Source organism: Sciurus carolinensis, chromosome 1 (assembly GCF_902686445.1).
Source record: "Sciurus carolinensis chromosome 1, mSciCar1.2, whole genome shotgun sequence".
Lineage (NCBI taxonomy): Eukaryota > Metazoa > Chordata > Mammalia > Rodentia > Sciuridae > Sciurus > Sciurus carolinensis.
In genome coordinates, this window is record NC_062213.1 from 169227120 (window position 1) to 169240564 (window position 13445).

General features: G+C 33.7%; 1 protein-coding gene and 1 non-coding gene across 2 annotated transcripts in view; one reads left to right on the top strand and one right to left on the bottom strand.

Moving 5' to 3' along the window:
* Nucleotides 1-13445, top strand: part of Faf1 (Fas associated factor 1) — a 459649-nt gene that overhangs the window by 73165 nt on the left and 373039 nt on the right. Inside the window, exon 2 of the mRNA XM_047554623.1 lies at nucleotides 2214-2282. Within this exon, the coding sequence (XP_047410579.1) occupies nucleotides 2214-2282 (69 nt within the window). The remainder of the gene's footprint in view (nucleotides 1-2213; nucleotides 2283-13445) is intronic.
* LOC124968387 (U6 spliceosomal RNA) lies at nucleotides 5200-5307 on the bottom strand. The gene has a single exon (XR_007105699.1). It is a non-coding gene; the product is annotated as a U6 spliceosomal RNA (small nuclear RNA).

Here is a 13445-nt window from a genome sequence, read left to right on the forward strand (position 1 = left end):
AGAATCACAACAGTATGGCAGTGCATATACTAGCTCAAGAAAAGCATAACAGCATATATGCAACCAGAGGAGAGAGAAAGGGGCAGAGAGAATATTTAAAGAATAAATAATGACTGGCCAGGAGCATTGTTGCATCCCTGTGATCTCAGAGGCTTGGGAGGCTGAGGCAGGAGGAGTACATGTTCAAGGCCAGCCTCAGCAATGTAGTGAGACCCTAAGCAGCTGAATGAGACCCTGTCTTAAAATAAAAGAAAAAGGACTGAGAATGTAGCTCAGTGGTAAAGCATCTCTGGGTTCCATCCGCAGTGCCCCCAAATAAATAAATAAATGAATGAATGAAAAATCTTTTTTAAAAAAGAATAATGGTCAAAAGCTTCCCAAATGTGATAAAAGTTAGGATTCTACATCTTTGTGATGTTCAATAGGTTTTAAGAAGGATAAACACAAAGATATCTATACCAAGACACATTACAATCAAACTCTCAAAAGCCAAAGAGAAACTCTATTTGTCTTTTTTTGTTTTTTGTTTTTTTTGTAGTTCTGGGGATCAAACCTGGGGTCTCACACAGGCTAAGTACATGCTATGCCAGTGAAGTACATCTCCAGTCCCCAAAAAGAATCTTGATAACAGCAAGTAGTGATTTATATATAGTCATGTGTTGTGTTTACTCTGGTAAACAAGAGGATGCACATACAATGGTTGTAACATGAGATTATAACAGAGATGAAAAATTCCTACTGCCTAATAACATCACAGCAATCATAATACAAGACATACCGATGTATTTGTGTTGATTTTGGTATCAACAAACCTACTGTGTTGTCAGTCAAATAAAAGAATAGCATATACAATTGTGTACAGGACCTAATACTTGATAATGATAACAAACGACTAGTATTATTAGTTTATGCATCCACTATACGATACTTTTTGTCATTGAGCATGTATTCCTTCTACAGGTCAAAAGATAAATGTACTGCAAAACAGTATGCCATGTTACTTTGTCATGTCTTTTGATTACATCAGGTGTTTGACCTGTACCATCTAGATCTGTGCACACAGTGACAAAATCATCTACCAAGGCATTTCTCAGAATGTACAGTCATCATTAATTGACATGTGGCTATAAAAATGATCACTAGTAAGATTAATAGTCAATTTCTCATCAAAAACTGTATAGTCCAAAAGAGGAGGAGATGACATTATTTAATTTGCTGAAAGGAAAAAAACCCAACAAAACATGAAGTAAAGAATTTTCGGTCAAAACTGAAAGAGAAATTGACATTCCCAGATACTAAAGGTTAGAGAGGTTGTGACTACTAGATCTGCCCTACAAGAAATGCTAAAAGGGATCTATTGGAGGAAACAAAAGGGCATTAGATAGGAACTTGAAGTTATACAAAGAAATAAAGAACACTGTTAAAGGTAATTACAGATTGGCCCCTGACTTAAAATTGTTAAATATAAAAAATTTTTTTTAACTTTACCATTGTCCAAATGTGATACAAAAGAAAAAGAAACTACTTTGAATTAATTTTAATGTTATTTTAGCATATTAATATTCTCAGAGCCAAATTCAATTGCTGAAGTGGTCTTGAACTTAAGATCCTCCTGCCTCAGCCTCACAAGCCTCTGGGATTATAAGCATGCACCACTGCACCTGGCACATTTAGATTTTTATATTAAGTCCTACCTGTGTATATTTTATACTTACAACACATCTTAACTTAGTGAGCCATATTTTAAGGACTCATTAGTCTCAAGTGCCTGATGGCTACTGAATCAGACAGCACAGGTCTTAGACGTTTTATAGATTTAGGTTATACTTTAGGTCTGTTACCTGTTTTGAGTTAATTTTTACATCCGTTGCATTTTGGCTTGAGTTCAGTTATTTATACATGGTTATTCATTAGAACCCTTTTAGTAAAATTGTTCGTAGCAATTAGAGATCTAGAAATTAAACTGAGCTCCAAATCTCAGTATTTAAGCATGTTATTATTTTAATTTTAGAATAGTCTAAATTTACTTTGCAATTTAAAGTTTTCAAACTGTATGCATACAGTGTTCAGAAGTATTAGCCATTTAGTGTCTTGGATTTATTTATATATTTTCTTGAGCTTCAAATACATATTATGTATGCTGTTTGCTTTTTAAAATCTATCTTCCCTATTTCTAAAATTATATCTAAAATGCTTATTTACTTGGTTTTTAGGCATGTACTGGCATTGAAAACATTGATGAAGCTATTACATTGCTTGAACAAAATAATTGGGACTTAGTGGTAAGTACTGTTTTCATTTTCTGACCTGTATTCAAATTTTATGAATTCTCCAATATCTTTACCATTCTTTTTAGGTGGTTCAGCATATTACTGCACTCCATAACTTATCTTAATAAGTAGGATCTAATTATCATAACTTTACTGTGTAGTCATTTTTAGTTCTGTATTAAATTACTAAATTACTATGACTTCTTAGATAATTGTGATTTTTAAAAGTTGATCTCTTGTCTTACTGTGTATTTTGTTTTATCTTTTCATGTAGTGTTGTAGTGGAGATGTGTAGAGGGAATGAAAAATCAGACTTGCCTGAATGTCTGAGTAACTCTGTTTGATGTTTCCCCTTTACTTCTTGGGGTCTCACTGGTAACCTACTCCACTCTAAATTATTAAAGAAGAGGCATTCTGCTGTGGTTTCCTTATGAACCCCAGGCAGTTTATTATAGAGGTGGTTTAGTTTAGTCTTTTTTTCTGGAGGCAGGCAGAAACTCAAAAGGGAAAGCATAGCACACCACCAAATACTTAAACAATTGCAAAGCAAACTAAAAATAAATTGTATTGTAGCAGTCAATACTGGTTGCATTAGGATGACACAAATGTCCCTTTATGCCTTTGAAGTGCTGAAGAAGTTGAAATTACATTTTGAAGAAGTACTGATTTTCAAAAAATCGAAACCTGAGATGTGTACTTACAGAAGTCTGTAAGATTAGATATATAAGTACATATATATATATTTGTATATTACATGAACTTACATAGTTCTTAGTTATTATCTATATGCTTAGCATGTATCTACCATTATTATTTTTTTACTCCATGTAAAAATATTTTCAGATTATAAAAGTAATAATGCTCATTGTAATTAAATGAAAAGATAAAAAAAATTTACAAAGAAGAAAATGCTCCTGATTCAAAACCCTTATATCTGAAATCCTCCCAAATTTGAAACTTTTAAAGTAAAACAGTGTAAAAAGTTTTGAATTTTGGATCATTTTGTACTTCAGGTTTTGTGTGTGGGAGGGATTACTGGGGATTGAACTCAGGGGTACTCTACCACTGAGCTGCATCCCTAGCCCTATTTTTGTATTTTATTTAGAGACAGGGTCTCACTGAGTTGCTTTTGCTTAGTGCCTTGGTTATGAACTCAAAATCCTCTTGCCTCAGCCTCCCAAGCCACTGGGATTACAGACATGTACCACTGTGCCTGGCGGATTTCAGATTTTTGATGTAGGGATATTCAACAATAAAGTTTATGCAAGTATCTGAAATCTGAAAATATTTCTGGTAGTAAGCATTTCAAATAGGAGATATTCAATCTGAAATTGTCTTTAATCCCATCACTTGAGATACTTGTTTCACATTTTTGATACGTAAATGAGATTATTTTATACTGTTTTGTAATCTGCATTTTTTACTTAACAGCATACTTCAATATTTTTCTGTCCAGATATCACTGTTACTCATTTAAAAAGATGTTTGCATAGGTTTTCATGTTTTGGTTGTAGCATAATTATCAACCATTCTTATGCTGTTGAACATTTAAAATTTTTTGTAATAGTTTGTTATTATGAATATTGTTGTAGAGAGCATTCTTGTATGTACATATTGTATATTTAACCTTTCATTTTCCTAGAAGAAACTGTGTAAATTCAATTCATAATTGAATTTCCAGGTCAAATTATATATTTTTAGACTCTTGGATACTTAATGCCAAATGGATTTCCAGGATGCTTTCACTAATTTAAATTTCTACCAAGTGTGTACATCAAATCATTGCTTCCTTAGGTTTTTTTACTTTTTGACTCTTGAGAAAATTTAGAATCATTTGTATACCCTAGTCCCAAATCCAGCATTTTAACCACTGTATTCCAACAAAGCATGGTATACAGGTGATAGTATCATGATTTCTTTTAGAGGATGGAGGGAAGGGGCAGTGACTTATTTGAAATGATGTCCCTTAGCTTCTGTTTTCAGACTTCTTTAACAATAGCATGTACAGTACTTGATTTAGTTTGTATATTTTGCAGGTGTTTTTGGGGAGACTGATGAAAATTATTTGGGAGGTTAAAAAGCCCACCAAGTCATTCTTGCATGATACTAATGGGATAGGTAAAGGATGTAGAAAAAGAAGATTGTAGACTGGGATAAGTTTTTGATGTGGGATTTGTCATTTGGGGAAATAGATTTGAGTTCTTTCATATTTCCTTCCTGTTGATTTTGTTCATTAGTTTTGAAGGTTTTGATCTCACACTGCAGTGGTCCAAACAAAAGCATAAGGCTGTCTTTCAGAACCTTAAACTTGGGCTTTCTTTCAAAATACACCTCCTAGTTGACTTTCCTCTGCAAATATCCACTTTTATTAACAGTAAATCTTTGCTGTACTTAACTGTCTTACTCTGTAAATTTTCTTATTTTCCTGTTTTCATTCCATATTGACTGAATATTTTCTCAACCCAGCCTATCTAGAGTCTTGGAAAAAAGAACTTTCCCAGACATTGTTGAATAATTGAATGGTAAGGTTTTCCCCAGCTTTTTTTTTTAATTAAAAAAAATATTTTTAGTTGTAGATGGGTACCTTTATTTTATTTATTTTTATGTGGTGCTAAGTATTGAACCAGTGCCTCGGATGTGCGAGACAAGTGCTCCACCTCTGAGCCCCAGCCCCAGCCCTCTCCAGCTATTTTTGAGTCACTTCATTTTGGAAACTATTGTCAAATAGCACTTGGGGTTAAAAACATTAGAGTGGTATTTGTACAGAAATACAATCTCACACTGAAGCAAAAGCAGCAAGCTATCTTTCACAACCTTAAATTTTGGCTTTCTTTTGAAGTCTATCTCCTAGTTGAATTTTCTCTGCAAGTATCCCACTTTTATTCATAGTAAAGATTTGCTATACCTTCTCTTTTTCTCTCTTTCCACCAACAATACAGAAGGCTTCATGAATTTGTGTGTCATCCTTGCCACAGGGGCCATACTAATCTTCCCTGTATTATTCAAATTTTAGTATGTGTGCTTCCAAAGCCAGTACCTAACTCTCTTACTCTAAATTTTTTCATTTCTCTGTTTTTATATAGTACTCATTTTATGATTTTTTTTTTTTTTACAAGTGAAACTTAAACATTTTGGATAATACATTACTAGTTAAACTTTTGATGGAACTTTAATATGGTATACTCTATTCTGCCTATACATTATGTTTTGTGTTTCTGTGTTATAGCTGCTATCACTGTGCATTTTATGGGCCCATGGAACTGTTTTTGCATAATTTAAACTTTTTACCTAGGATGTTTGTATTTTAAATTTCCTGTGCATATCATTTTGACCTGTCTTCCATTGTTTTTGTGCATATTTTGCTAGAGAAATGTAAAGAAATTTGAGTTAGGTACTGCAATCATGAATTGTGAAGAACTTTAAAAAATCCAATAGTGAACTTATTTGGTGAGTATTGATTGAGTACTGTGTGCCCAGATTTTTACTAGATACAATGGGGACTTAAAAAAATGTAACAATGGTCTATAACTGCTTTCTGTTACTTTAACAAAATACCTGAGATAGTCAACATAAGAAAGATTGATTTTGACTTAGGTTTGGAGGTTTCAGTTTGTGGTTCATTTTCCCCTTTGGTTTTAGGCCTGTGGTGAGGCAACACATCATGGCAGGATTGCATGTCAGAGGAATTTGCACACCTTGTGGCTACCAGGGAACAAATAGAGAAAGGGTTGGGATCCCAGTATTTCCTATAAAGGCACACCCCTGATGAAAAATTTCCTTCCACTGGTCCCATCTTGTAAATGTCCTGTGATCTCCCATTAGAGCCTTGGGCTGGGGACTGAGATTTTAGCACATGGGACTTTGGGAGACATTGAAGATCCAACTATAGTAGAAGCTCTTTGGCTTGGTTCTGGAGGCTGGGAAGTCCAAGAATATGATCCTACCATCTGGTGAGGGCTTCACATTCATCATATGGTGAGACAGAGCAAGCAGGCCAGAGAGAGTTTGCATTTAATCACAAAGTCATTCTCTCATTAACCCATTAATCCATTGATCCACAAGTGAATGCATCCATTAATTAGGGCAATGCCCTCATGATTTAATCACCTTCCAGAGGTTTCACCTTTCAATTACAGTTAACGTATGGCTTTTGGGCTCCAGTTTTCAACACAGGAGATTTGGGAACACGTTCAAACTGTAACTTTGAGAAGTAGGCTTAAAAATTGATAAGACACTGGATCTCTTATCCATTTATTATTCTCAGGAATGGGAGTAACTTTCTTACAAAATAATTTTTGTAAGTATTTTAGCTATTTCGTAGATTTACACACACAAATAACAAGTATATTCTGTGAAAATACAGCCTTGTCCCAGGGGTCCTGGTCATTAGTCTCTTTCCATGATTCTGTACATCGTGTTCATTATATAGGTTATGGTCCACAAAGAAGTCTTCCAAATCCTACTTTAGCACTCTACAGTTGACTGTATTTATTTGGGAGCAATCGCAGGTTAGGTTATTTATGCTAAAATTCTGAAAACAAAATAACATGAACTGTAATACTTTTGAAAAGTGTCTTGGCCAAATGTTTTACTTGACACGCATCCTGCAGCTCTCCCCCTACTTCAGTCAAACTCAGACTGTTAACATAGTTTATGTTAACTATGTTAACATAACTCAGTTATGTTAACATAGTCCTGTTCTTATAGTTTGGAGAGAATGAATGTCATTGCAACTGAGAGTCTTTCGTTGTATGTGAATCTCATTTTCCTTTTATATCGAAAGGTAAGTACATAAGGAAGAATGATTTGTAGTGAGTTAGAATCTTAACCAAGTTTGGCATCTTACTTGAAAGTGTACTGTATCGTAGTTCTAAATTATAATCTAGGCTCCAGAATTGACTCACTGCTCACTTTCTATTTTTAAGTATAGAAGAATTTGGGCTGCTGGTGGTGGTAAGAATACAAAGCTATGTGATCTGTGATTTTGTGTAATCACCCGTGTTAGACAGCTGAATACAGTGGTAAACACATTGCATTCATCTTGAATCAAGAGCCTGTTGTTCACACCTTTCTCATTATTTATGGAGTATGGCTTTGGCCAGGTTATTTCTCTCTGAACTTCTTAACTTCCTTATATCAAGTGAAGGAAGAACTTTATATGTTTCAAATATCTGTGCATATCCCATTTTGTTTAGCCTTTTAAACAACTTTATATTGTAGGAAATGGCAGAAGATGCTCTGCCAGTTGTTTCACAGAGGTTCTGTTCTGTATATATGAAGCTTCTTCAATAAATTAAAATTTCCTAAAAACCCAAACAGGTTGAGGACAATATATTTAACATACTTGATAATTCAGAGCTAAGTGAAATAAAGTAAAAGTAAACATTAACCTAGCTACACAACATTTTTAAGTACTCTATGCTTTTAGGAAATGATTTTTGAACTTTGCACTCAGTTTTTGCTCTTGTTTGCTGCCTGTGCTGATGTTGCCATTTTGTAGAAGTCTCTATTCAGAGTGCTTGTATTTATCCTTAAGTACATGTCCCAATCTAAGACAAAAATGAGACAAATCAGCATGTGTATTTTTGAATTGTCACTGAATTTCTAGTCCTCAAAGATAATCTTATATTTATAGAATCTTATAGTAAATTCATATACACTTAAGAGTCAAAACCAAGGAAAATTATCACGCACATAACCTGTCCCACATTAAGATTCATTGAGGTACCTTTTCCAGTGACATTTCCATTCCACCAGTTTTTACTTTTGATTAAACATATCTTAATGATTGTCCTAAAATTCCATAGAACACTTTCTTCCACTACTCTATTCAGGATGTGGCTATAGAAGTCCTCAGATGTTCATTGCTTTCCTGTTTTGTACAGCATTAAGAACACCTGCAGTTTTATGAATGAATAGCCTAACCAGTGACATAATAAGTCTCTGTCCTCATCAGAAAGCAGCCAAGCATTGAACACTGCCCTTCATCAACGGCCTTCAGACATTGGCTTATATTTGCACAGATGCTGGCTATGACAAAGAGAAGTTACTGTGAAAGAATATTTTATCATATCAATTTCTTTTCCTTTGCTACAGCCTTTTTTGTTTCCCTTACTCTCTTTTATGGCCCTTAGGGACCATATCCCATTATTTATAGAATTATTCAGTTTCTCAGGTTTAAAACTGGCAGCCATCCTACCTGCTACGCTTTCTCCTTTACTTGAGGCCTACTTTTGCTACACATCATGTCAACTGATTTTACTAGATTATTTCCTTTAATTTCATAGCAGTTCCAAAAGATGGGTAGATAATAAGTATTAGTTTATTTTTATTGGTGAGAAACTGAGGCCCAGCCAAGTCAACTAAAATAGTCAAGCTCAAATAGCTGTTAGAGATAAAAGTGATGTCGAACACAAGTCAGGCATTCCATAAGAGATTATCATAGCTTTAAAATAACAGTTGAAGATTATTTAAAAAAATTATAACATTTTCCCTATCCATTGTGAACTATTTTATTCCACCTACCACTCACGACTAATTTCACATTGTTAAGCGAAAGGGATTTAGCTGTAGTCACATGGTGTTGCTTTATAATAAATATGTTTGTTTTGTTTTCAAATCAAGTCTAAGATTCCAGAGGAAAGGAATTGTGTTTCTTACTAATTTTGTCTATGGTAGTTGCTTAATAAATGCTTTTTGATCAATTTTGTTATTAGCAAGCTTAGTTTTAGGTCTCTTCCTTTTCTGTCATTAGGATTTTTGAAACTCTTTGCTGTTAGGAGTTTTGACTCTTACTGATTTCACTTTTCTTTATCTGTCAAACAAGTTTTTTTTTTTTTTTTTTTTTTTTGTCAAACAAGTTTGAGGAAAATGTGAATGGGGGTTAACCCAGACACCTGAAAAGTAGGATAAGGTTGGTTTCAGTATCTTACTAACAAAATTTTAGATAGGTCTCCCTATGGTGGCATTTTTGAGAAAGTATTTTTCACAAGTACTTCTTTGCAAATTTTTTCCAAGCATCACATTAAAATTTCTTTTCCTGTTAATTTTTACTTGTACCATTCTACCATAAGGAAAGTTTATTATATACAACCTAACCTATTTGAAAGTTTTCCTTAGTTCTGTTTCTCAGGAGAATCTTCAGGATAACAATAGATGACTGCTAATTAAAGTATTATTCAGTGGATATGAAAAAAGAATCATTTTCTACTTTTCAAAAGAAACCCAAGTTGTTATAAACATGAATTTGTCACTTTATTAAACTCATATTAGATCATGTTATCAAATTGAAATTGAGGTTTATAATTTTTCCCTTGACTGCAACTTGACTTTATTTTCACATTAAAGTTTGTTCCACATGTTGTACTCTGCTTTTAAATATAATCTAGTTCTGTAATTATTGCATGAATTAAACATCTCCTCTTTTATAAAACCTGTTAAATAAATGTTCGGAGGTTTTAAGACCTAATAAAAATGTGGTGTGTTAATCACCTAGCAGGGAATGATGTGGTACAGAGTTAAATTCAGTTTGGAAACATGTGGCAAATATTGTGAGCTTTTATGTCCATGGATTCTGCATCTGAATTCATTGGTCTTTGGGTGATATTTGGGGGAAAAATTGCTTCTGTGTTGAATGTATAGATGCTTTTTTCCTGGTCATATTCCCCAAACAATGCAGTGTAACATCTATTTATATAGTCTTTTACATAGTATGTATTAGATATTTTAAGTAATCTAGAGATGATTTAAAGCACACGGGAGAAGGTGCATAGGTTATATGCAAATACTGCACCTTTGTATATAAGCTACTTGAGGATTTGCCCATGTTGTATCCATGGGGGTGGGAGTGTCCTGGACCAATTCTCTAAAGATACCAAGGTATAATAGTATTTACTATTTTTCTTTTTGAATTCTAGTACTACCTATTTAAGCCATCTTAGAATACATGTAAACTACTTAAATGAAATAGTAAGGTTTTAGTTCACTGTTGTGAAACTAAAGCCTTTATTCTAATTCTGAAAGAAGTGCCATTTAGTTGGTTATTTAAAAGAAAATAAAAATTTAATAATTTTGTTTTTAAAATTGTTCATATCAATCAGATGCACTTGATACTTGTTTTTAAAGTTTGCAGACCTACAAGTTAGCTTGATTTTAAAAGTGGGTTTATTTTAAACAAGTTGCCCTATGATATTTAACTAATTTATTTCTATTATGGGAAATGGTTTAAACAAATATCAGTGCAACAAAGCCAGTCATTTATCATACCTGTAAATGTGATGACTTGGTAGTTCTTGATGGTTGCAAGGATTACCTGGAATAAATCACTGTATGCTTTAGAAAATAAAATAGAATTTGGCAGTTTAAATTCCTGTTGAAAATTCTTTATATTTTTGCAGGCTTTTTTAAAAAAAATTCTTTATATTTTTCCAGGCTTTTAAAAAAATAATGCTATTTAGTGGTAATAAAATTTGTTAAAAATTTTACCTACAGTTCTATATTTAAGTAAAATGTTAATATGATATATATAATATTCATATATAAAGTTTATATTTCCTGCTGATACCTTCTCAGGTTCTCATTTTTCATCTTTTAACTATTTTGGGATTTTATTTGGTTTGTATTTTAATTTGATGTTTTAGTAATTTAAAAAAATTACTTTGTTGAGCATGTATTCAATTTTTCTTAAACACACACTCAATTTTTAAAAAAAAAAAAGGCTTAAAATTTCTCTACATGGTAGAGAAATAATAGTAAACATAGTTCCATAGTTCTTCAGATACCTAGGTATTGTAAGTGAACTATTTGTCTATATCCACTTTAGTTACAAGAAACTAAATTGTAGGGTTCTTTTTTGATTATTATTTTATTTTATTTATTTATTTTTTGGTACCAGGGATTGAACCCAGGGCACTGAACCACGGAACCACATCCCCAACTCTTTTTTATATTTTAAGGCAGGTCCACTGAGTTGCCTGGGGCCTTGCTAAATTGCTGAGTCTGTCTTTGTCCTTTAAGTCATGCCCATCCCTTTAAATTGTGAGTTTGTTTTGTTTCTTTTTGCAGTCCTTTTCCTGTAGTCTTTGTTCTGATCTAGGCTTATACTTTTTTAGTGTCTTCAGACAGGTTAAACTTAGGCTCTCAGGTAGTTTTGTTTTTGTTTTGGTACTGAGGATTGAACTCAGGGGCATTCCACCACTGAGCCACATCCCCAGTCCATTTTTATATTTTATTTAGGGACAGGGTCTCACTGAGTTGCTTAGCTCCTCACTGTTGCTGAGACTGGCTTCGAACTTGAGATCCTCCTGCCTCAGCCTCCTGAGCCACTGGGATTGCCAGTGTGCACCACCTCACCCAGCTCTCAGGTAGTTTTAAAGCAACTATAATCTCCTTTTAGCCTCCCATTTTTGTCTTCCGCTCAATTTTTCTGGATCTTTGTAGGATGGAGTGGAGCCAGGAACTAGAGAAATCATATGCTGTGATTTGGTAATTTTTCTCTTTTTATTCACAGTTTGAAGGTTCAATATTTCCTTTATTCAAATCACAATGAGGGCATTTTTGTTTTGTTTAGTTTAGCTTTGTTCCCCCCTTGTTGTTTACTGTTTATTTGAATGGCATTATGGGTTTATTCAGTTAATAGAAAATCAAACACTTAGTTTTAATTTGCTAGAGATGTTGAACATTTTTTCATGTTTGTTGACTGTATTTCTCCTTTTGAGAAGTTTCTGTTTAGTTCCTTTGCCATTTATTGATTGGGTTGGTGTGTGTGTACGTTTGTGTGTGTGGTAGCTTTTTTGAATTCTTTGTGTAATCTAGAAATGATTGTCTTAGTTGAGGTGTAGGTAGCAAAAATTTTCTCCCATTCTGCAGGCTCTCTTGTAGGTGCAAGGTTTCTGCTCTAATAGTTAGGTCTTTGATCCACTTTGAATTGAATTTTGTGCAGGGTGAGAGTTAGGGGTTAAATTTCATCCTACTACATATGAATTTCTAGTTTTCCCAGAACCATTTCTTGAAGAGGCTATCTTTTCTACGATATATGTTTTTGGCACCTTCGTCTAGTGTTTTAGTCAACTTTTTCACTGCTATGACTAAAAGACCTGACCAGAACAGTTTTACAGAAGGAAAAGTTTATTTGAAGGTTCATGGTTTCAGAATTCTCAGTCCACGGAGCAGGTTCCATTCCTTGGGGTTGGAGGTGAGGCAGAACATCACGGCTGAAGAGTGTGGCAGAGGGAAACAGCTCACTTGTTGATCAGGAAGTAGAAAAATTCCACTTACCAGATACAAAATATATACCCCACAGCCACGTACGCCCCCAATGCCCATCTCTTCAAGCCATACCCTACCTGCCTTCAGTTACCACTCAGTTAATCCCATCAGGGGATTAAGTCACTTATTGGGTTAAGACTGTCATAACCCAATCATTTCTCCTCTAAACCTTCTTGCATTGTCTCATACATGAGTTTTTGGGAGATACCTAACATCCAAACCATAACATCTAGTATGAGATAACTGTTTATGTGGGTTTGTCTCTAGTCTTCTATTCCATTGGTCTTCATGTCTGCTTTGGTGCCAATATCATGCTATTTTTGTTACTATATCTCAGTAGTATAATGTCTGCTTTACTTTTCTCACTAAGGACTGCTTTGGCTGTTCTGGGCCTATTTATTTTTCCAAATGAATTTCGTGATTGCCTTTTCTATTTCTATGAAGAACATCATTGGATTTTTAATAGCATTACATTAAATCTGAATAGCGCTTTTGGTAGTATAGCCATTTCGAGAATATTTATTCTGCCTATCCAAGAACATGGGAGATCTTTCCATCTTGTAAGGTCTTCTTTAATTTTTTCCTTTAGTGTTCTGTAGTTTTCATTGTAGAGGTCTTTTATTTCTTTTGTTAGATTGATTCCTGAGTATTTGATTTTTTTTTTTGAGTCTATTGTGAATGGGATAGTTTTCCTAATTTCTTATTCACGGTGTTTCATCATTGGTGTATAGGAATGCAGTTGACTTATGGGTGTTAATTTTATATCCTGCTACTTTGCTGAATTTATTTATGAATTCTAGAAGTTTTCTGGTGGAGTTTTTTGGGTCTTAAATATAGGATCATGTCATCTGCAAAGAGATAGTTTTAGCTCATCTTTTCCTATTTGTATCCCTTTAATTTCTTTCTTTT